Source organism: Hirundo rustica, chromosome 1 (genome assembly GCF_015227805.2).
Source record: "Hirundo rustica isolate bHirRus1 chromosome 1, bHirRus1.pri.v3, whole genome shotgun sequence".
Taxonomy (NCBI): Eukaryota; Metazoa; Chordata; class Aves; order Passeriformes; family Hirundinidae; genus Hirundo; species Hirundo rustica.
This window is the reverse complement of record NC_053450.1, coordinates 91,403,700-91,428,293: the sequence shown is the minus strand read 5'-3', so window position 1 is coordinate 91,428,293 and position 24,594 is coordinate 91,403,700. Positions and strand designations below refer to the sequence as shown.

The following is a 24,594-nucleotide window of genomic DNA, read 5'->3' as shown; positions in this document are numbered from 1 at the left end:
ACATCATCAAAAGTAAAAGCCAAAAAACTGAGAACTCAAAACCTATGTCACTTGTATGGTGCACAAAAATAATTCAAGTACTTTTTTTTGTACTTAGGATTAGCACTTTTGTCAATCCTGACACAAAACTGTTTTCCCCACCCCTGAGATTGGTTGAGCACCCCTTGGAGATACCTAGGCAAATTACATTACTTTGCAATACATTTGAGACTGAAGCAAAGAAAAGCCTCTAAGTACTGAAAAATTGCTAAAAACCAACACTATTAATAAACTGCTGCTGGAACTGAACCGCAGGCAAGGGTTTCTATTCATCTGACAAAACACTGAAGACAGGTCAGAATTCTTCATCATCAAAGTGACATTTTATTCACTAGAAGAGAAGAGCAGAAAACTAAGGCATTTCAATAATATTACAATGGAGACCTTTTTGCTTCCATACTCAGGCAGACACAGAAATAGCTGAAGTTTTTTTGCCAGCAAAACTTCTGTGTTAACTTCAATCCAGAAGATGGAACTGATCCCAGCGAATTTTTGCAACAGAAATTACAAAAGTTAACTGGTAATCAAGTCAATAAATACAACCAAAAACAACCACTACCCTAATATACTCAGCAGTTTCAGGGTACAGTGAAAGCACTTCTGTTTCAGTATTTCAAAAAAACCCCAACAAATCTTAAAAACATGGGGAGACAACTTTCAGGCACTATCATTAAAAAGAAGAGTAAAAAATAACAGAGATGGCCTTAAAATCATAAGAAAATGATAGAAGTAAAGTCATTAAAGGCAAGTTTTGTCCTCTTCTAAGAGACTGACACAGGCCCCTTACCATTAGAACCATTCCAAATGGGAATCTGAAATGTGGAAAAAATGCTTAGCTCCCTCTAAAAGCTCATGCCTTCAGATGTAGGATTTTGCAGAGGACACAGTTTTTAATGCTTTTGCTTTCATCCTGTTGTTATCCAAAAAGCCTGGCAGTTTTTACATTTTTTTAAACCTTTATCCTGGTTTCCAATGTTACTGGGTCACTAAAACATGAATCAACCCAGTTTGTTTTTATTATACAACCAAAATTCTAGAAACCAAAGTTTAAAGCTGAAATTTGAGAGTAGAAAATTAAGAGAAGCTACAATTTGAGAAACTAGAAAGAATGTAAGAGAAGGTGAAGTTTAAGAGAAGGTACAAACAATCCATCATCAAAGGCCATCTCCACCATTAACTTCATCATTTTTTTCTAGAAAGAAAAGGAGTTTCTCCAAACCTGTTTTTGGTAAACAGGTGCAAAAACTGCAGACCCTCTTTTAACTTGGCCATTAATTTCTCCATAAGCATTAAAAAGAAGTGACAGTATTCAAAAACTGGACAAACTTTATTCAGTAAGCAACATACAGTACAGTCCTAACTCACAGAAACAAGTAAAAAGAGCTTGTGACTTCATGTGCAATCTTTACCTAAAATGCTCAATGTGGTTGCATGCAGCATGAATGCAATTGTGCCAGAGAGAAAACCTGTATCTCTTCATGCATCCTCAACATGTCCCTTCAACGCAGGAATGCAAAATCTCCCTCACAGAAGTGTTGTCAATGAATGAATTTAATAAATTTCTTTAAACTACTTCTAAATGAATTGGTTTTCAGTGTAAGTGGAGTTATTAAAGCTCTCAGGAAATAATCCATAGCGAAGAAACACAGAATTTATCAGGAGGCACAGCACAGAGAATGAATTTTAGTGCGGTAATGACAAGCACCTAAGCCCTGTTCCTCTGCCACTAGCCACAATGAATTAATTACACATATAAATAATGCATTTTTGAAGAGAGGGAGGGTACAAAATGATGATTAAGGCAATCCTAAACCATCTGTTCCTATTATTGCTACAGTAAGTCTGGACAAAGAATGCCTGGTATTAACAGCTTGACAGGATTTGAAGATTATACCTACTAACAAGCACCACATAAAGGTAGAGATAAATTATGCAGGATTGACATAATGTTTTAACATTTTCTAGATAACGTTATTAAAAGGTGCTGTAGGATACAAAGGATCCAACACAAACATTCAATCTTTAACCACAGGTCACAAAAACCAAAGAAAAAAGTATTATTTGCCTGTTTGAAAGAAAACAAGACTATAAGGAGAAGGAAAGCAGCAAATCTCTTTGTAACAATGTCATTGTCTCTCTGTATCAAGCAAAGGTCAACAGAGAAAAGGTAAAATTAAATCAAGTTAAAAGTGACATAAATTATACCGTACACTCACACTTTGCAAATAAGAGAAAAAACTGCCAAAACCCCTGCAATCTTCAAATCTGCTGGGTGTTCAGTCTTACCCAATGTTTCCAAATACTGGAGTGCTGATGGGAGTAAAATTCACTAATAATGAAGCAGCATACTCCTTTGGGCTTGGCGTATGCAGAATACTGTAATGCAAGAATTCTTGCAAACAAAAGAAAGTTCAGAGCTCTCAAACTACAAAAAAAGAAAGCAAAATTTTCCGTTAAACTCTCCCAAAGCTTGTGCAAGTCTCTTTAGGATGAATAGGAATTCTCATTCCATGTGTCTGCCCAAAGAATTGCAACAACTGATGGCCATAAAATTAATTCCAGCCAGTTATCACCATGAAAACACTTGCTGCTGATTGTGCTGTATTCAAACTCCTGAAACGGGATAGAAAACATCTTTGCAATGTGAGTACAGAAACTTACACAACGCCTAATGAAAATACAAAGCCAGTCATCCACTGCACATCTACCATGAAAACTGTCCTGAAGATAACAAAAGCTCTGCATCCAGTCTTGCAAAAATGTTTATTTAGATACCCAGTTGCACAGAGGTATAGCAGCTTCAAACCTATACCACTAGGAGACTGATCAAAAAGAGTATGGCATGAAAATGTACATTGATGAACACTATGATGAGACCTATGAAACGTAGCTGCAGTCTCAGAAATAATTCAGAGTACACTTAACACCAGAAGGAAACATACTCGCTCAAAACATTTGCAACAAAGGCGCATATACACTTTTTTACATATAAAAATAAAATTTTATATATTACATGTAAAGCTTGAAAGGGTTATGAAGGTAAAATTTAAATTTATCACTGCCAGGTGGAAGGGAATCATTACTGAGGATGCTGCACAGTACAGAGTACTGTTCCAGCCTATCATTTGAGGAATGCTATAGGATCTAAACAAGAGCTACAGATATGGAAGATTTTTTTGTATTTACTTTTCAAATGTTTATATTGTTCAGGCCTAAGATAAGCCACTGTATCTACATCAAACAACCCTTACTGTTCCTTTTGTTCTCAAAGTAATTAAAAAGAGGGATAAAGTCTACAGAAGAAAACAACAGTAATTAAGGCATTTTCTCACCCACATCTCTAATCTACACAACACAGTTGCCATAAATTTCATGCCCTTCTGAACGAGAGAGTAAATCATACATTCTCCTCCCTCAGAGGCACTAAAGCCCCATCAAGGCATGGCAATGCACCCAAGAACTATGACAATCCGTCCAACTCCCCACCTACTGCACTAATTACAAAAGCATGGGGTTACACTTTATTTGACCACAAATAAACCTTTAAAACTCAAAAATTAGGAATAAATACAAATTCTAAGAGCTTCTTTTCTCTTCAAGTAAAGCATTTGTTTAAATAACATCAAAAAGGAAAAACAACAGTCCCACTAAGGTTTGGACTTGAGATTTTCACATTTATTTTCCTTCTATGTCTGTTCTCAAAGCTGACAAATACCAAAAAACAGAGATGGTTATTAAAGACATCCTAAAAAAAATTATCATTCAGACAATTGTTTTAAGTCAAATAACATACAGTAAAATCTAGTCACTCATTTCCAGTGATAGGGACCCTGCTATTCTACAAAACGCTGAATTGACAAAACAATCAGGAGTTGCTGTTTTGCCAAATGTGGTGATCTCTCTGTAATGGATACAAATGGTACCAAGAGCTTCATAGAAGTACAGCTTCAGGTCTGAAACTTTTTTATTTTACCACAAGGCTGCCATTCAGGGCAGAAAAAAAGATGAGACAGAAGTGAGCTCCTGACAGTGCTTCCTAAAGAACACTCAGCACTTGGGAAAGCAAGAACTGCCACACGAGACCAAAGAGATGCAAAGTTTTCTGCAATCAGAATATCCTCAGTAGGAGAATGAAGGAAAGGAAAGAAGAATTGTGCTTGATTGAAAAAATACAGGAAACAAAATGACATGGTTTAATGCTAACATACATCCAAACAATTGCAGAGAGACTAACCAGAGAAAACAAGGGTGGAATCTAGACGTCATGCAACACTACTGGTAATCAATGGATCAATGGATTTAAACACAAAAAAGAGAATATTAAAATTCCAGAGATAAGCTCACAAAAAAAAAACCACAGACCCAAAGAAACCTAAACCAATCCCCCCAAACACCAGGCTTTTAAATAACTTGGAAAACATCCTGGATTCATTAATCTACTTTGATATTAGCACTCAATACAATGACAAGAGGGAAAAGATTGATCTGTTTGAACTGAAATAAAGTTGCTCTATTTAATACAGAGAGACCTATTTCTTAAAATAAGTTCCCACAGTTACCATAAGTTGCATTTCATAGGTTTAATGTTGACCTAAAGCACCTTCTTCTAAGTCTTTCATACAGGATTTTTTCAAAAGATTTGAAATACATTAGCTTCTAGCCTAAGCTCTACAGTGACTTTCTAACTAAATTACCTTTTGTTACATGCTTAGTAGTTAATATTCATCTCAGTTTTCATCCCTATATTGTCAAAACACATGAAATACTTTTTTTTTTTCCAAACACCAAACCACTCACTCCAAGAAAATAATTTCTGTGCTAAAGAGAGAGCATAGACTCCTGACTCTTCCCCTGCCCTTGATTCTTTCAGCTGGTTTCACAGTGAAAACCCCAAGCGCTCAAGAGAGGAAGACAGGACACAAGTTCCAAACATACACCACAAATCACACTCACAACGGCTGCTCGCTCTTCAAGCACCTACACTGGCAAGTGTCCTCCCTGTAATGAGCTAGCAGTTAATTTCTTACCTAAATAAATATAGTGGTAATGATCAACCAGAAATTACCTGCATTTTTCCTGTTTTGTCTAGGTCTGACCAAATGTAATCAGCTTATAATTACACTAAGTAGCTTGCTTAGCATACTATTTATAAAACTGATTAGATGCTAAGCAGAGCAGGCAATGTTTTAACACTTTATTTTGATGTTGAAAGCAGTGGCTAGGGGAAAGGGAGCAAGGATGGCAGGGGGAACAAGAACCACTCAGCAAACTGTAGAAACAGAATTATACGGGACCAAATCTGGTGCTTTATACACATTTAAAACTCATGTTATTTGGTTAAATAGCAGGTATTTGGAATTTTGGAAATATTACTCAAATATTTAAATTACTCTAGTAAGTCTGAACAAGTGAATATTTAGCCTGTCTGCTGTTGACTTTTCCTGGAGAGGAAATATGAAACTGCCCTGACCTGGGAAAGAGAAAATCCAGACTGCAGGAAAATTACAGACCATTGCTGAGGCCCTGGCCTGAGGTTACAACAATGGAATAGTATATGAAAAACTAAAGTGACATGACACGAAAATTGCCAGATGTGACAGGTAACATAATAAGATACCGACAAAGGCCACAGATAGCACCATGAGGGATGACTGGATTTCACAGGTGTTTAAAGGGAAATTATGTGAGAAACAGCCAAATTTCACAGAAAATTGAAGGGGAACTTTAAGATATTGGAGACCTTTTGGGAGGTAGAACCTGCAACACCAGCACTCCTTCAGTAACTGGAGCTGTAACACCACAGAAGGGTAAGATTCCCCAGAAAATAAATGAGGACCAATAGGGAAAAAGTAATCAGGGGTGAATAGGTCTTTTGGGAGGAGACCGTGATATAAAAAAAAAAAAAAAAAAATAAAAAAAAAAATAAAAAAAAAAAAAATAGAAAGAGGTACAAGAATGATAATAAAGGTCAAGAAAAATAATAGAAATAAGCTAAGCAAAATGTGGCCAGTGCTGTCTGGCACAGTCCTGCCCTTAATCAACATCAGAACTGTGAGACAAACCAGTTGTTCTGACCTTACCACATGCATCAAACTTGCTTCCACAATCAAGGAGGCAAGAAGGATGTCAGGGTGCTTCCCCTGGCTAACAGCAGTACTCCTGCCTGGACAGATCAAGTAACCTGGTTATCTCCACGTCAGCCAGCATCCACATCTACCCACCCCTCCCTAACAGGCTGTCAGACACTGTCTTCGACAAACTGCTTCAATTCAACTCCTCATTTCCTAATTTATATAATGAACGTAATACTGATTTTCTTGTCTCCTTATATTAGGTTATATTTGGCACTGGCAGTAACAGAAATCAAGAAAGTCAACAGTTCAAGTTATTTAAGCGCTTGATATTTTTGTGTTGCTACTTTACCTTTTAGGTAAACCTGAAAGTTCTGAATTTTTACCCATAGTGCTTTAAATTGAACTTTGATTCTAAGAATTAATGCCTCGCTTTTACAAGTAAGAGAATGGCAGGAGATTATTACCTTTCATACAGAGTGAAAGATACTTATAGGATTGGATACTGATAGAACTGAAAGGAAGATAGAGGAAAATTCATTTCCTAACCTGACAGGTACATGAGGAAAAAAAAAACAAAAGAAGGAATCCATGACCCAGGAGAGGGATTAAAAAACCCCCAAAAAACAACAGTTTATCTGTGCTTATTAACAACACCCCTTATTCCAGTTCTTTGCAGAGAATGATAAACATTATTTCATCCTAACAATAATGTCCTGATAATTTTCCAACCACATGTAGTCTTTGTTCATCACTAAGATACTCAATGACTACTACAAATTTGCAACATCCTGTTAAAGATTATTGTTTCTTCAGAAGATGAAAATAAAGGGGATTATACTATATAGGGGAGGCCTTAATTACAAAAGGCTTATATTGTATGCTAATTTATATTTATAACTATTGTTTCATTTACCTTTTTGTCTTCTTGTAGTTTTCCAGCTGTAAGGTCTGCACACGTTTGTATCTTTCCAATTCACACTGCTCACATAGCTCCTCAAGACACAATAGATGATCCTCCATTTCCTCAAAGCTTGCCTCTAGCTGGGCTGTAAGAAAGACTTGTATGAATTCCAAACTGCATCAACAGACAGACAACTCAACTGAACAGAAACATAATTTTGTAAAGGTAAATAATTAACATGGTGATAAATACACACATATAAATGGCTCCAAAAGATAAACAAATCTCAGCCCAAATCCCACAGTCAAGAGTGGCAGCAGGGCCACATTAAGGGGAGATCTATCTGAGGTTCTCTTGTAGTAAGATGCTGAACCACTCTGATGTCCCAGCATTGTGGTGTCACAGGCTATTGGCCTGTATTTGAGGAAGAGAAGCATTCAGGACTCATACTTCTTGAGCAGACTGTTAGTTTAGTGCTTCCTACACGGTACCAATCCAAGGAATGAAGCTGCACTGGCCAAAGCCAGGTCAAATCTTAATTTATTCAAATGAAGGGAAAAAAAAAAAAAAAAGCATACAGAAAGAATTTTAACTTCCACATGATGTCATGGTAATATAAAAGAACATCTATTTATGGCTCTGAAGACAGACCCTTTACTGATAGCTAAATATAGAGATTTACCTATTTTACATACATAATGTAAATTCTACAGTTAGATCTCTACCCATTTTACATACACATCTCTTAATCTCGTCTTTAAACATAATTGCTTAATCTCAACTTCAAATAGATCTTGTCTATGGTAAGTCCTGAGAAAACTGATCTCATCTCATAGCTCACATTGCTTTGAGTAGAAATTGGGACTAGACAATTTCTAAGGTCCCTCGTTATCTGAATTAACCCATGTGAACCTTGTATCAAAGAATCACTTTCCCTAACAGTGATTAATGCTAAATTTCATGTCTTTCCTCAGATTCCACAGTGGAAAAACTATTTTCCCAAACCCTAACCAGCTGTTTACTCTGGGATGAAACTGTGAATTACAGGAATATTATTCATCTTTTTGCCAGGACTTCTCCTATACCAAAGGGAAGGTCAAATTGTAGAAGCAAGAATTATTCACATTTTTACAAACGAACAGCAGTCAAAGTTAATGTATTGCAGATGCTCAAAAGAAGGAAACAGTCAAATGCTCCATTCTGGCTTGGCCATTCTACTTGAAGCCTATCTTGGACAGTACATAATTTCAACTTCCTTAGCCATTGCTCCATTATAAATAGCCATCCTTGTGGTTCCCCTAAAAAGGCAAAAGTTAAGACTCCATAAGCAAATGTCCTAGGATGCATATTCATATGTTCAGCTTCACTTAACGCCATTTTTTTAGTTCCTAACAAGGAAGATCCACAACAGTAGGAAAGGGGAACATGAATCATATAATCAGCAATTATTTATCTAAATTATTTTTCTCAGATACACAGATCACTGAAGGGAAGGGGGAAGAGATTGAAAAGAAAAACCAAAAAGAACCAAAAAAAGGCACTTGGCAATTAATGCAGAAACAAGTTTGAGGGGAAAAAAATGTTTTCAGTTATAGATATTGTGATGTAGAACATTCATTGTTTACCACATACTCAACTTTCTCTCACAAAATCCAGATGTAGTCAAAGTGTAATATAATGATTACAATTATGATTGGTAGGCCCTTTTAAGGAATGGACTTCTCTAAGTGCATTAAAATCTCTAAATACCTGTATTGTGCTAACTTGCTTTTCAGAATAATTGCTCCCTTAATAATCTGCAAAATTCTCAAACACAACAGGACTCAAGATAATTTACTAAGGTACCTATCAAACACTGTTTTTTCCACTTAAAAAATTTCCACCACCTGCTTTGCTGTATTTGCTGATGAAATAATATTAATAGACAACAACAAAGGACAGGAAAATAAACAGGACGAAGAAAAGTGAATTCTAGAGGGTAACTGATTCCTAGCACTTGCATTTGAGCAGCCTCTAGTGGGAATTTAAGAAAACAGTGCGCTCCTGAAGAACAGGAATGGACACTAGAGAGCTCTCTAGGAGGCAACAATCCTGTTTTACCGCAACAGAGGTTTCAGAAGTTTTTCTCCTTTCTGGAGTGAAAGAAAAAATAGTTTTTCACAAAAAATAGTTGAAGACAAGCTCCACTGCAGCAGCACCAGCTACAGCTGAGAATTAACATCTCTATTACCCAAAAGAGAATATATGCACTGTGCATACAAAGGCAATGCCAAACAAAACTACAGATTTAATCAATTTGAAACTTAGGCTGTTAAAAAAACCCCATCTCCTCTAAATATTTTTCAGATTTTAAAGAATATATTTGCTTTCAGATTGAGAATTTTCATGTACAGCAGTATGCCACACTTCATAGCAACAGTATTTTTTATTAGATAGATAAAAAAAATCCCAAACAACAAACCTTGTTCTTTGGGTCACATCACTCCAATTATAGCAGCTTGGGCTGTATTTCTTACATCACCACAAATATAACAACATTATTTGAAACTTTAATTCTTAGTTTTAATTCTTTCAAAGTATGTTTAAAGTTTGGCCAGATGACATTACATTGCATTATCCTCCATCAGCATACACTGTTTTCCTTAGCTTACCAGCTATCAGGTATTAAAGTATTTACCTAGAACTCAACAACCACAGGTTTTTTCATCAAGAAAACACTTTCTTTCTAAAGTGCACCTAATTTAAATTTGCCACATAATTTTTCTAGCTGAAACCTATGCTATCTGTAGTTCTGTATGAGTACAAAATTTGTTAGAATAGCTAAATCGCAGCTGTATGTCAGAAAATAGGTTCCCACTAACTAAAGATGTAGCTTTCCTGAACTGTCCCAAGCCACTCGAAGAACAGAAACCACACACAAGTATTGAAGACATTTCTACAAAGCTCATTTATTTCCTGACTAAAAGCAAAAGGCAGAAACGATGGAAGCAATTACATCAAAGATGTTCCCTCTACCTCTAGGCCACACAGGGGCAGAGATTAGTAAAAGTTTAAAATGAGCAGTGAAAGACATATATAAATAGGAAGAGTTCAATTCAGCTGCAACAAAACAAACAAACAAAACCCCAAAACAAAACAAAAAAAACCAACAACTTTATATAATTGCAGTTCTACCAGTGCTCAATTTTTATCTATTTCTACAGAAAGGATCTTAAACCCAGCTAGTATTATACCACTTAAATGAACTTAAAGCACCTTCTCTGCTAAACTACATATACATAGCTAGTACACTAGGATCACTTTCCTTGTGTATTCAATCCTCAGACATTTCCAAGTTTACAGCACCAAACTGTATGCCTCTTGTACATATGTATCTCTACCTAATACAACAACCTCCTCTGCTGAAGTGTTGTGCCCTGTAGCCTACAGAGAAAAAATTCCCTGTTGGACATAGCTGTCTTTACACAGTATTATTCAAATTCCCTGGTTTTACATAAATCTTCCCAACATTTCCCCTGATTTTCTCAGTAAAAGATAAATTCAAATTCTGAAAAAATTGGACTGAATTTTGCAAAGCTAGAAAATGGCAACTTTCACACCTGATACACAATCTGAAATAAAGACTGACCTTTTACTCAAGATATAAACAAGTATACTTCTCCTAAGCAGTGCAAAAGATTGTTTCCCCAATCAATTTTCACACCCTCCTATTGACCTCACTTCAAAAAAAAAAACCAAAAACCAAAAACCAAAAAAAAAAAAAAAAAAAAAAAAAAAAAAAAAAAAACACCACCAAAGACAAAGAGGCAAAGATACAAGATCAGTCTTTCTGAAACCAGTATCAACTTAATTTTTAACATTTGATCTTAGAAACAAAAAACAAAACAAAAACAACAAACAAACAAACAAAAGGATAAAAACTGAAAAAGTGGATTTGGATCAATGTTTGTGTGTATTGATTTACTGAAACCAAAACAGATGTTTGAGCAAAATGCCACTGTTCAAACATGAAAACACATTTCATACTAAGTATGCCAGATATCAGCGAGCAGGTATTTTTTACAATGCCTCAAATAAAAACTCTCTTAAGTGATGATTCTAATTCTGCACTTTGAAAGGGCAGTAACTGTCCTTTTCACTTTTACATGAGAGTAATTTTTTCTTCAAAGTTCTTGGTAGCAGCTACAAGATATTGCATAATACAGTAAATTTATCAAATGAAGACACTTTCTACTTCAAGTGAAGGATGACCGATAATGTGAATACCTAAGCTAAAGAACTTTATAATAAATTGCTAATGAAAACGTGTCTTGTAGTACATAGCTAAAGCACCTGTACATGTGTCATACCAATTTTAAGTAGTTCACTAAAAAGGTTCATTTCCATTATCTGAAATTTGTTTTACCAAAAGTAGCCACGGTTCCCTGCATACTTTCAAAATGAAAGCATTAACAGATTTAATACAACCACATCGTGTCAGAAGAAACAACTTTTATTGAAATTATGGTTAGCCAAATAACATCTTGGATGCATAACCCAGTATTTTGTGACTCTATTTTCACTTTTTTTTTTTTTTTTAACAGAATGTTTCATTCATATTGAAAATTGACAGAGTAATGGTCATCTCTTGGAAAACTGAATACAGTTTATATGAAGCAGCGAGTTATAAAAACTACAAACAGTGAGCGGAGTTTTGCAGTAAATTTCTGTTAAATCAGCTCCAGAATTTAAATTTACCTCTCTCTTCAAATTACACCTATCTCTTCAAATAGACTCCATAAAATTATTAGAAGAAAAAATAAAAGCCAAAACAATTTTAAAAAACTCATAGTTGCTAGGAGGAACTAATAAGAAACTTTAGATAAATTACTTAAAATCTCACACAAAAGGTAAAGCTAGGAGGTTTGGTTCAAATCTCAGGACCTGAGCAGTATACTTCAAAATTCATTAGCTTCCCTGAGCAGGCTGCTGAAGGCTTCCTTAAATCCAACTTTTGCAGTATCAAAAATAACTAGAGACATACCTCTCCAAGAAATTCCACAATCAGAGTGAGATTAATTCTAGTTCATAAAACTGTATCAGGAATCAGAAAGTAGCCCAAATTCATCAGGATTTAGAGCATTTGCAGTTATGAACTATAAAGGCAATTCTATCAGCTTTCTATTTCTATTGTTTATCTTAGGGCTACCAGTGGACTGCACAATAATACTAAACCCAGTATTTTAATAAATCATTACTTGAACAGCCATTTCCTTAGAATTTCTTTTTTCAGTCAATATTAAATGGTTAGCATAGATGATAAAGCCTTATTAAACAAGATGGTATAAGAAACTTGTAATAAAAAGTAGAATACATTCCTTGCTTCAGAAATAAATAGCAAAGTTATTACCAGTCTACCCAGGAATAAAAGCTGCTTTGTGCACGTCCACTGACCATAGCAGAATGAGAAAGTAGTCCTTGAAGACAGAAAAGAACCTTCCTTTTCTTCACATCATGTCAGCACATAAATCCAGCCCATCCCACAAAAAAACACCAAAAAACTCCCCACCCCAAAAAACCCCCACACCCACCAAAAAAAAAAAAAAAAAAAAAAAAAAAAAAAAAAAAAAAAAAAACCAACAAAAAACAACAAAAAAAACCCCACACCCACACAAACAAACCAACCCAAAGCTGCAATCACATGAGGATTGCAGCACAGCCTGCTTCCCAGCTGCTGTAAGTGAAGGCACAGTCCCTGGGAAACTTAGCTACCTAAAATCCACGTGCAGATAGCAGTTTTTTAAAGCCTTAATTTGATGCACCCCATACAGATTTTCATGGAAGCATCAAGAGATGTACTGTGGACAGACAGGGTTACTGCTTGTCAAATGCTGCTGGCCCACTTCAAGGCTCAGCAATAGTAGAGATTTTCAGAGACTAAGAGTCCCCAGCATTTTTTTCTAATTTAATTTTCAACAATTGATCAACAGTTTTGTATGAGAGGTTCCAGAATTAGTTCACCAAAGCATTCATCTTTTGATCTTTCAAACAAATTGAATGGGTTAACCTTTGGTAAAGTTTTAAAAATTGCCACCCACCTAATAAACATGAGGTGTTTGCTATCTTAATAGGCAGCACTAATATTCACCTATAGAAAAGCCGGGTATCACTTCAGAATATCTTAACCCTGTACATTAATTCAAACTATGGATGTTACCTTTGGAACCAACAATTACTCACAACCAAAGGTTTCTGCCTTAAAAGTCTCCATAGCCACGTCAATTTCCCCCTGTCCCACCTCAATGAGCATTACTAAGTAAAATTACATAGACTCTAGAAGAAGCAGCAATATACATGAGTGTTCATATTATCAAAAATCTTAACAATTTAGTAAGACCTCAAGAATAGCATTTTTCACCTGTTCAAACACTTGTCAATTTTTTTTCCCCCCAAGAAACAGGACATACAAAATTTTAACTGCTGGGAGAGCAACCACTGCTACTTGTCAATTTTTAAAAAAAAAAAACATTTTCTTTAAGAACTACAGTTTTACCACAGAAAGCAAAATTAAATTTTATAATCACAGCATTCACAACAGTTGAACTTCAGTCTAATCCTCTGTACTGACCTGAATGCTTGTTACATTTATAAGAACTTACCTAGGCTTGCCGTGAGGCATTCCAAATCTGCTAAAAACCCTGGTATTTGCTGAAGCTGATCCTGCAGTTCCACCAGACTGTTCCTTTTCTTCTCCCAGTGTGCAGAAAGCATCACAACTTCACTATCAACCAGCTGCAACAAACAAGTCTTTAATTGCAAATTTATGTACCTTTTTATGAGCATCTTGACTAGTTTTTATAATTAATACATTTGGAAGCATAAGGTCAGCACAGCAACCCTACAGCACTGCCACTTGTGCACTCCTCAAGTAAATACACGACATGCTCAAAAAATCCCCTCTAGTATGGAATATTTATATCAAAATGCATTGAACAAAAATATGACAAAAAGTTATTTCTCAATATACTAATCAAGGCAGGAAGTATTGTATGGATGTTATTAACTATAAGCAGGAGGTACCTGAAATTTTGGCAGCAGTGTTGCACTAGTCCACAATAACAACATTGCAGTGCTGCAATTTTGGGCATATTTAGATCAATAGTTTAATGTTGCCAGTCATACCAATTCCATCTTAACAATAAAAATTAAAATTCTGCACATGCAAAGTAGTCTAGAAAATAAAGTAAAAGGAATGACATTTAGAAAAAAGTTGCCCTTATAACATTACTGCCCTTCTGCTTTTGTGATAAACTGCAGAAGTGCCAAGTGTTTATGAACACATTTCTACATTAGTTCAATTCTTGCTGTTTCATTCTTCCTAACTTTTCTTATATAATGAGAAAAGGATACACTGCTTCAAAGGCTTGCTTATATTTCCTATGGAAAATACTAGGCTCAAGAGATCTTGGGTAACAAATGTTTCCCTTATATATATAATTGAGACAATTCAATTAGCTTCCCTGCTCTTAATACCATTACCCATTCTTCCTCTTGCACACAACTACAGCCTGTGGCTCTATCTGCATTCTGAATTCCTCAATTTTTATAGCCTTTATATGCAGAAACTGAAAAAGTCTTAGCAATGCACAAAGCTTTCCAATTCTACCCATCTTAGATCAATTCTTTTAAAAGAACAACTTCTATCTTTTGCAAATTCCTCCAGCTACCTATCCCTGTTAAAAAAACATCCTGCTTCACCACACAAATTTTGAAAACTTATTCCAAAGCCCAGTGAAAAATAGAACACTTCAGAAGACTAAACAGTCTTACTTAAAGCCAGGTCTATTTCTGAGACTGGGATATGTTATTTATATCTGTTAAACAGTAAACCAAACAATAAAAACAGAACAAGCTACCATGAGATGGGGACAAACACCACAATCATTTCAGCCCTGAGATAACTGAATGCAGCTGTAATGGCAATCATCTAAAAGGGGATCTTTGTACATGGAACTGGTAGTTAACATCTACCAATTAATATGTAAGCTGCAAATAAAGCTTGAAATTTTCACTTTATTCAACATTTATATATCAGCACAAGTAAGCAGAAACAGGATACTGGACAAGTGGACCTTTAGGTCTTCTACAGTACAGTCACTCTTCTGTACTTACACAGTTTTTATTTTCCCCTTTTATAAAAAAAGTAACAAAACTCAGCAAACAATGCATACACTAAATTGTTTGTAAAGTAAATATCTGAATTTAATGGAAAATTTAAGTCTTTTTGGAAGCTTTTCATTCTCATCTTCCCAAGCAGCCACAATATGTGAGATCAGATTATATTAGTTTAATATATATGAAACCTCACACAGTTTTCAAAAATACAATTTTTAAAGCAAACTATAGCAAGTATTACAAAATTGTGACCACAACATTTAAGAGATTTTCTAGAAAAGAAGAACATTATGAGCAGTAAAACGTGCCAAACAGGCAAGGAGGACACCATCTCCAACGCCTGAAGGTTTTCACTAGAATGCAGGGAAAAGCAGGGCCATACCATCAGGCAAGAGAAAGAAGAACATAAGAGACTTTCTTTCTTGCTGTAAATACACAGTGAGTTATTTATCCATTGTAAAACAATACAGAGAAGTCCCTAAGTAAAGAGAAGAGCCAGGAAGGATGCACCTAGCCAAAATGAAGGTTTCAGCCAGGACAGAGAACCCCACAGCTCAGTCCTGCTCTGCATCGTGGCCACGCGCATTAATTACACTGTCTGCTCCTTAAACATGGCTTGAAACTTAAAGTCAGGCGATGAGTAATGCACCAGTAACTTACTGGAAGTTTCCTTTCCCTTCATTCCACAAATAAACCACACAACCTGTCACTTTGCTTCCAGGGCAGGAATAGTGAACGAAATTAGGAGAAAGCACAAACACTTCCCACATCTTTTCAGCTGGTCAAGCTCATCTTGCTGTCTCTTGTGCACTAGGAGTAGGCAGCAGTGTCAGTGCCATAGCCCTGCCCTGCTAAAAACCACTAAGGCGCCTCAACCCCAAACACATTCTGTACTTTCCCAGCCACGCTGCTTTTAAAGAGCTACAGCAGTAACATACAACATCATTTTGCAACTGTTTCCATTGCACCACTTTATTTGTTATTTCACATTTTCATGACGTTGTTTACATTACTGTGAGTGTGAACAAGGTTGTGTGAGTGTTTACTTGAGGGCCACGGTTAACCCTGTATGCTGGTACCAAAAATTTTAGTTTCAAATTCTTTACGCATCTTAAAACACTGAATGTGCGGCATTGTTATTTTTTCTTACCTCTCCAGCTTTTGCACAATCTTTGGCTCCTTTATGAAGGGCAGCCCAAGCATCTTCATATCTGAAGAGAAGAAGAATTACTATTCGTACTGCATTCTCCTTACAAAGGAATTCATGGATGTCCCTGTGCTTATACTTACAGGTACTACCAGAAATTACAGTTTAAAAAGCTGTGTACTTCTTTCCAGTGCTTACCATTCTGCCAACACAAATATGCAGTGAGAAATAATGTCTTTTAAAGAAAAAGTGATTCATGGTTTTTAACCTGCTAAGTGACATTAAAAGCTAAACGGACCCAGCAATACTTACAAGACAACTCACCACCTTAACCTTCAATTGGAACTCAATGTAATAAAGAAAACATTAAAAAAAAAAAAAAAAAAAAAAAAAACCACCAAGATTGTAATTAGCCAAAGTTATGAAACCACAGACTGGGGCTCAGTGCTGGCCTCCTTCACCCCTCTGCATTAGGATATGGACTAAAGTCATCTTTCAAATGCAGCTTTTCCTCCAGAACTTCTGTTTCATTACTGTGACAGCACTTCAGGACTGGGCAAGCTTTAAACACATTTATCATTTGGTAACCACGCCCCCACTACTAACTGCAGAACACCCAAAAACCTATTAGCAATACTTCGATCATCTTCTTTTATTTTTTAAGAAATTAGATTTTTTAATCTAATATAGGAAACAAACACTAATAAAGAAAAGGAAGGTCATACCTGTTTAGTAATTCCAATCCAGCAGAAAATTCTGGCAAACACTGAACAGTTCTATAAAACAAATTGCAAATGTACAAAATTGTTAAAGAAGAGAAGGCTGCTATAAAAGATGTGTGCACACACATCTGCACTTGACAGATACTGACTTTGCCAATTTTGGTATAAAATACATTACATGGTGTATCTGACCGCAATATTCCAAAGCTAGGATTGCTTTTTTCCCTTGTTGTTTTATGACAGCCTATTCTTACCTCTTTTCAACCGTGTCCACTAAAACCAAGTTTTGTTAAATAATTTCTAAGTACACTTAACAAAGGTACATGGTAAACATCATTTTAACCTAAAAAAGGGCACAGAAATATTCTGAAAAAAACCCCACTACTACATAAGTTCATGTGCCCCAATACAGATACTGCACTTAATGTATTCTACACTAAAAATAAATACTGAGCTAAAGAACTTTTGCCAGTTTAATGCTCTAATGGTCTCCTATTCAATGTATACACTTCCATTAATAACAGCTTGAAGTATAAAGATATCTTATTATAAGTCATAGAATATTAACAATGCAGAACTTCTAAGGATGCAAAAATCTTGATGTCACCCAAAATTTGTCTCTTGGAAGTTCACTCAAATACGACTGTGCTGCACTATCATCCAAATAATTTGAATAGGGGGAAAAAAAAAAATAAATTAAACCTTCTTGTCCTTAAGGCAAGGGAAAAGTGACAGAATTAGTGAGGTGGAAAGGGGCTTCAGGAAGTTTCTATTGCAATCCCCTGTTAAAATCACCTATAAGATCAAAGCAGCTTCCTCAGGAAGTTTTCTCAGTTTTTCCTGTCTGATCATCTCTTGTTTCACCTTATGCCTATCAACTTTTGTGTTCCCACCACACATCAATTTCCTCAATAACCACTTGTGTAATGACAGGCTGCTGCTAGGTCTCCTAGAAGTCACCTGTTCTCCAGGGTGAACAACTGCCCATCTCAGCCTTTCCTCATACAGAGTTCCTGCCCCAACCATTTTGGGGGCCCTCCACTAAATTGCTCGAAAATATTAACACCTTTCTCAAACTGGGGACCAAAGTGGACAGGGTAGTTAGTGGCGTAAGGTGGGCTGAATGCAGGGGACAAACATCTTCCTCAATCCCACTGTCTGGGTATTGTTTGCAGCCCCATTAGCTGCTGGCCTTCCCTGCTGCAAGGCATGTCCCAGGCTCACATTCAGCCTGCTGTCTGCCAAGAACTCCAGGGTCTTTTTAGCAAAGCTGCTTCCCAGATAGTCCATCAGCCCCAGTCTGCATTGTTGCAGGGGATGCTTTGTGGACTTTGTACCTCTTGATTTTCAGTAGATGCCTCTTGGCACATATGGGCTTTTAGGGATTGAGTATCTTCAATCCATCTTCATTCATTACTGGTCAGTCTCCTTGACCCCTTCCACTAAGCACAAGTCACTGAAGCCACAAAAGCATTAAATAACTCAACAAACTTTACATTTGCTGTAATTCACCCCATTCATCAGCAATCTCATGGTTTTTTTTCAGCTTCTTATTACCAGTGCAAGGCCAGCAGCTCCTATTGTCCTTGAGATCTCTTGTAAATGTCAATGCCAGGTGAGCTCTGGCTTTCCTAAGGGTATTTCAGCATGCCAAAGAAGTTATGAAGAGGCATCAAGCAGTTATCCTTGACACCCTTCCAGGGCACTTCTTGATTGCATACTAATTGTCCTTTCAGGAGCTGGAAGCTGAAGGCCCCGTCAAGAATGGGGCTTTAATGATAAAGAGGATTCCTCAAGCTGTTTGGAGAATTCATAATTCTCTCCCTGGTCAGATGGACAGTGACAAATTCCCATTGCAACACCACCCTTATTGGCCTCTCCTTGGCTCCCATCCATATGCCCTCAGCCATCCTTACAATCAAGCTAAGCTGCGTCCCTGAACTTTATCAGCAAAGCAGAAGCCACTCCAGCATTCCCCCGTTTCTGATACTTCAATTGGGTCACCCACGGTGCTTTTCTCAAAAAGCGATGGATATTTATAACAGTACTCCAGAAGAACCAAAATATTATGGAGTGGAAACACACAGAGAAGGCAGTTACCTAAAATAGTTTTATTCAGACCTTCCCCCAAACTTAGTTTAGCCTTCATGCCTTGACCATACAACTGGTCCTCTGTTTAAAAACCAACTATATCCAAAACATCAAGACTTAGAACTTAGGACTGTTTATTTCAGATACTTTATTTTTAGCACTTGGCTTGTTTTTATACTGATTTGCATCTCCGCAGTATTTTTTAATAAGAACATGCTCTACACTAAAGCATATCGGAGCTGATTTTAAGAAGTAACTCTCACAGATGTAATTTACAGACATCAAGTAGTCTTTCCCTGTAGCTCATATGGGTTGAAAGAATGAGCAGAGAACTAAAATGCAGAGGACTAAAACCCCCAAAACAATGAAAGAAAGAAAACCAAATCAGCACAATTCTCAAAACTTCTTGAAAGAGAAAGATGAAGTATTTCATTACAAACATATTTTCCACAAAAAAAGGTTCCTATTCATGTTTTTACACTAAAAAAAACCCTGAGTTACAATTTTAGGACAGGAGATTCACAGAGATTGTAAACAATTACATTTCAGTGTACGGCAACCTCAATCTTCTATGAGGCACTACAATAATACTGCATATTCATTTCATTTAAATTGTAATTTATGAACTCATTGACAGCCATTAGAAATTATTTAGGCCTACCAATGAAGGCTGTATTAAGCAAAGCATTTGCTTTAGTTAAGCTTCTCTGTTGTCAAAATAGTATTTTATAAAATTATATGCAAATGTTCTTGCAATTGGCTCACATATACGAGCCGCTTCAATTTTTTCCTTAGCAAGAATATCTTATATTAATGCTATATATTAAGACATTCAGAAGTACCTTTGCCTGCTTTTCTTTGCATCTCTTGATTTGTCACCCAAAGTCTTCAACCTACAAATCAAAACACAAATCCATCAGACATTTACAACACCAAAACCAGAGAAGGAACTGTTTGAATGCAATGCGTTAACTCCAGGCTATTACAGTTAATTTTGTTTCAGATTGTTTCACAAACAAATCGAATTTCACTTAGTTTTCTGGAGACCTTCATATGAATTTATTTCCACTGACACTGCTGCTAAATCTTGAGATGTTTTTGCAGAAGCACATCAGACAGTTCAGTATGAAAAGTTTAAGGAGAGTTTTGGATACAAGTCATCCACCTCTTGATAAAATTTCCTTAGAAGACAGGAATTAAAGACCTGCATAGAACCAATCCAGCCCTGAGTCTTCCATTTACAGGAAGACTCTCATGGCAGGAAAAGCATGACAGTCACACATACACATGCACCCACTTGCCATAAATCTGACAACACAAAACCTGCACAAGCACAACTTTTCTTCTGCTTTCAGAACCTCCAGCAGCATCACCACAGTGCACTGCTACTGAGCGCATCTGAGGCTTCTTTCACGCAGCACGGTCCATTTCAAACTGACTGGTATCTTGCGCCTCAGAAGCAAAAAAATCCCTCTCCAAACCAACCAAACAACCCTCCCTCCCAATACTGTCCACTCTTTTTCAGACAACCTGTATATGCTAGTCAAGTTGACAAAGTAGTGAGAATCAATCCTGTCAGCTATTCCCTGACCACCCAGGCAATGGCTGTCCTCGGTTTCTAGGCTCTTCATGGGCACAGTCCAAGACAGTAAAAGTCAGGAAGAAATAATGACATAGACATAAGCAAGATGGAAATGAACTACAAGAACCAAAGATGTCCTCCAGAGATGACAGAGAGATCTGTAATCCTGAGAGACAACCCAACACACAGACAGATATTCAGGCTGCTTTGAGGCGGAGTCAAATCACTCCCCCGGTCTCGACCACTGTTTTCCAGGAACTCAAAGAAATACCAAAGCTGCAGAGCACACCAGGTGGTTGACACTTTGAGAAAAGACATGCCAAGGCAGGTCTCCACTCCCTCTCGGAGAGCTGCTTACAACAGCCAAGCCAAGCAACAACCACAGCACATTGGGGGAAGAAGCTCACTGCTGAAGGAAGCTGTGCAGCTTGCCCTTCTCTGCCGCCACGTTCCCCAGAACGCAGCCTGGCCTGAAACAGCAGCACACTTCTGCATCTGTTCTCATTGTTTTTCCTCCTCCTGCAAAAGCTTGCTAACAGGTGAATGGGTCAAAATGTAGATGCCTTGTTCACAGTACACACAGAATTAGACATCAGACACAAATGAGCAAGGAAGGAGGCCGCAGAAATGGCTAATAACACTAAATTTCTCTCTTTAAACCACACAACCCAGATTTAATCTTTTTCAGTGATACATACATGTCCCCATACTCCTCAGGAAGTGAAATTATTTTCTTAGAAGCCCTGGAATACCTTCCCCATTGCAATTTCATGAAATTCAGCTTGTTCTACTTTGCAAACATTTATGTGTAGTTAACAAGTTGGCCCCAACTTAACACCAAAAATGCTTTCTTTGGGTTTTGAGAATTAGACAATTTTAAGCTAAAGTCTCAACGTCACAAAATTATTTCTATTACCACTTTGGTGGAGTGCAGAACAGAGTAATCCAGAACACCAAGAAATTAGGTTGCATGGTCTAGGAAGGAAGAGGGGGCAAACAAGGTCAGCTTGTGTCCTGGCTACATGGGGACACTAAAGAGAAAAAAAAAAGATGCCTTCCACAGCCTCTGCCACTGAGGTTCTGAGATACAGGCTCCCGATGGGGGAAAAAAAAAAAAAAGAGAGAGAGAGAGATTACACCACAGATGAAAATACCGCTTAAAGACAGGACACTGGAACAAGGGCACACTAATGGTGCTGCCAAAACACAAAGATGGACATTATGAAATCAGGGATTGTTTTCAGAACAAAACATTGAAACACCATGAGGAAAGCAAAATTCATGGAAATATACTGAGTCCACTGCAGTAAATAGGGAAACGTAGAGTTAAATGACCATCAGATCTGGCATGTTATGACCTTTCTACTGTCCTCTTTCACCATGTGAAAAACACCCTTTTCAAAAGAGCCTTACACTGTACTGAGATATCTACTCCTCTGAGAAGCAAAAGAGAAAGTCAGACAGAATTAAAGCAATGCTTTTGTCTGTATTTTTAAGACAGTTTAATATTCAGTTGCTCTTTGGTAACATGAGACAGATAACATGTAAGCAAATTATCTGTTTGATTGGCAGCCTCTTCTATCATTTTCTCTTGACCACCATGCACTAGTACAAGTAAGTAATGATAAACTACTTATTTTAAGTTTCTGGGGAACAGAAATTCCTCACTATATATAAATATTTACCACGGGGGTATTATAAGGCAGCTTTAACGTTGTCAAAGACCACACAGTTTTTAAAAGTAAATGATTACAACACGATACTCCTCTGTGGCTCATCATGAGCCTCTGCAGCACAGGCACGACCTTGTCCTCCCACCACTCGCTGACTTCCAGCGACACTCACTTGGGCCACCTGCTTGTACTAAAAACAGCATCGACACGGGGCCTACCCAAATAAACCTCGTGAGGCAACGTAGGAGGAGTATCTTCCTACTTTCTAGCGCAAGCGTGGGGCTGTCCCACCCGCTTATCCTGCGCTTCTTTTCCCAAGTGACAGTAACTCATCTCCAAGGAAAAGCAAGTTCCTCCGCACACCAAGCGGCGCCCAGAAATGCTCTTCAAGGGATTAGGCTGTTCCATGAAACCTTGAAGGTCGGTAACTTCATAAAAAATTCAAGCGTGTTAACTGACCCCACTCACATCTTCTCTCACAACAGCGGTCTGTCTGTCCCTCTCTCTCTCCCCCCTTCCCCTGACCGCAGCTGCCTCCCGGGCTCCTCCTCCTCCCCAGGGCGGCTCGCTTGCCCGCCATCAGGCGCCCAGCCCAGGAGGGAACACGGGGGGATTCGGGACTCTGGAGCCGCGTTTCCAGCCCGTCCCCGCACAGGAGGGCACCCCGGGTGACAGACTCAGCTCCGGCAGCGGCTCCCGTCTGCGCAATCTCCTCCTCTTCCTCCCTCCCTGTGGCAGTCCACGCCCCTCCCGGCCCCCGGTCACCTGCTTTCCCCCCCCTCCTTGCCCGGCCGGGCAGCGGGCCTCTCTCCCGCTCCCCCCGCCAGCCCCGCGGTGCCGTAGGCGATACCCACCCGGCGGTGAGGTCCTGCTGGACGCTCAGCAGCCGCTCCCGCAGCGTCTCCAGCATCTTCCCGGCTTTTCCCGGCTGCGAAGGCCAGCGCCGGAGGGAGGAGCGCGGGCGGGGCTCGGCTGAACTCCCGCCTCCGGTGCCGCCTCCCCTCAGCCCGCCCCGTCCTTCCGCCCTCCCGGCTCCCTGTGCGTCCCGGCGGGGTTGGGAGCGCCGGGGTTTGTGTGGGGAGCCGAGCGCCTCGCTCTGCGTCCCCCCTTGTGCGAGGGTAGAACTGCGCTTAAAGCCCCGGCGGCATCGGGGATAGATCTTGAGCAGCGTGTGAATCCCTGAAGTCGTGGCTTTTTAGAGGTTATTTTAAAGACCACAGGAAAGCCCCTTGGCAGGTTGGGACCCTCAGCAGAGTGATTTTGACTTCAGCGATGGTAGCGTAGGAGTGACCTCCTTAGCGATGCAGAGTTGATCGAGGGACAGGAGCATCTCTCTTACGAGGAAAGGCGCAGGGAGCTGGGCCTGTTCCACCTTGGGAAGAGGCAGCTGAAGGGGGGACTCTGTAAATGTCTGTAAGTGTCTGAAGGGAGGGTGCCAAGAGGACGTAACCAGGCTCTTCTGGGTGATGCCAAGCAATAGGACAAGAGGCAACAGGCATAAACTGGTGCCCCGGAAGTTCCGCCAGAATATGAGGAAGAACTTGACTATGTGGGTGACCAAGCATTGGAACTGGTTGCCCAGAGAGATTGTGGTTTCCCTACTGGGAGATATTAAAGATCCATCTGCCTGCAATCCTGTGCCATGCGTTCTGGAATGACCCTGCTTGAGCAGGGAGATTGGACCAGGTGATCCACTGTGGTCTATTCCAACCTGACCCATCCTGTGAACTCAGGGAATCAGTCTTCATGATAAATCTTAAAAGTACGGAAAGCAAAATCACTGGGTGTCCCTGGGGTTGCCAGGTTCTTGGAGTAAGGGATAGAAGATAACCTTTCAGAGTCCTTGCAAAGCAGGTAGTTGAATTGTTTGTCTATGGGTGCCACCCCTATTTTCTTTGGAGACAGCTGGACTTTTATAGATACTGGCGATTCTTACAAACAATGACCTAAAAGAAAAAAGGCTGTTCTTACAAATAGTAATTAATGCAGTGAAAAGTTTAAATTAAATTTCTAGGTACTCTCTGCTCAAATAGTAACTGTTAGGAGTTAATCAGCAAATCTTTAGACAGTTTAAGTGGAATCAAGACCTTTTCAGAACAATTGGCCAGTCTTTCTGGATGGCTATATTTACAATTACAGCAACAGGAAGACAGTCTCACACCCTGTGTTTTCAGTTAATGTTTGACAGACATGGACCTAGGATTTAGATGG

At 38.4% G+C, this 24,594-nt stretch overlaps 1 protein-coding gene across 1 annotated transcript in view; it reads right to left on the bottom strand.

Moving 5' to 3' along the window:
• Positions 1-23,367, bottom strand: part of DTNBP1 (dystrobrevin binding protein 1) — a 63,946-nt gene extending 40,579 nt beyond the window's left edge. The window contains exons 1-6 of the mRNA XM_040079578.2: positions 23,238-23,367; positions 19,971-20,021; positions 17,041-17,091; positions 16,319-16,379; positions 13,653-13,785; positions 7,027-7,159 (exon numbers count right to left, since the gene is read on the bottom strand). Coding sequence (XP_039935512.1) covers positions 7,027-7,159; positions 13,653-13,785; positions 16,319-16,379; positions 17,041-17,091; positions 19,971-20,021; positions 23,238-23,293 — 485 coding nt within the window. The 5' untranslated portion in view covers positions 23,294-23,367. The remainder of the gene's footprint in view (positions 1-7,026; positions 7,160-13,652; positions 13,786-16,318; positions 16,380-17,040; positions 17,092-19,970; positions 20,022-23,237) is intronic.
• Positions 23,368-24,594: the final 1,227 nt, after the last annotated feature.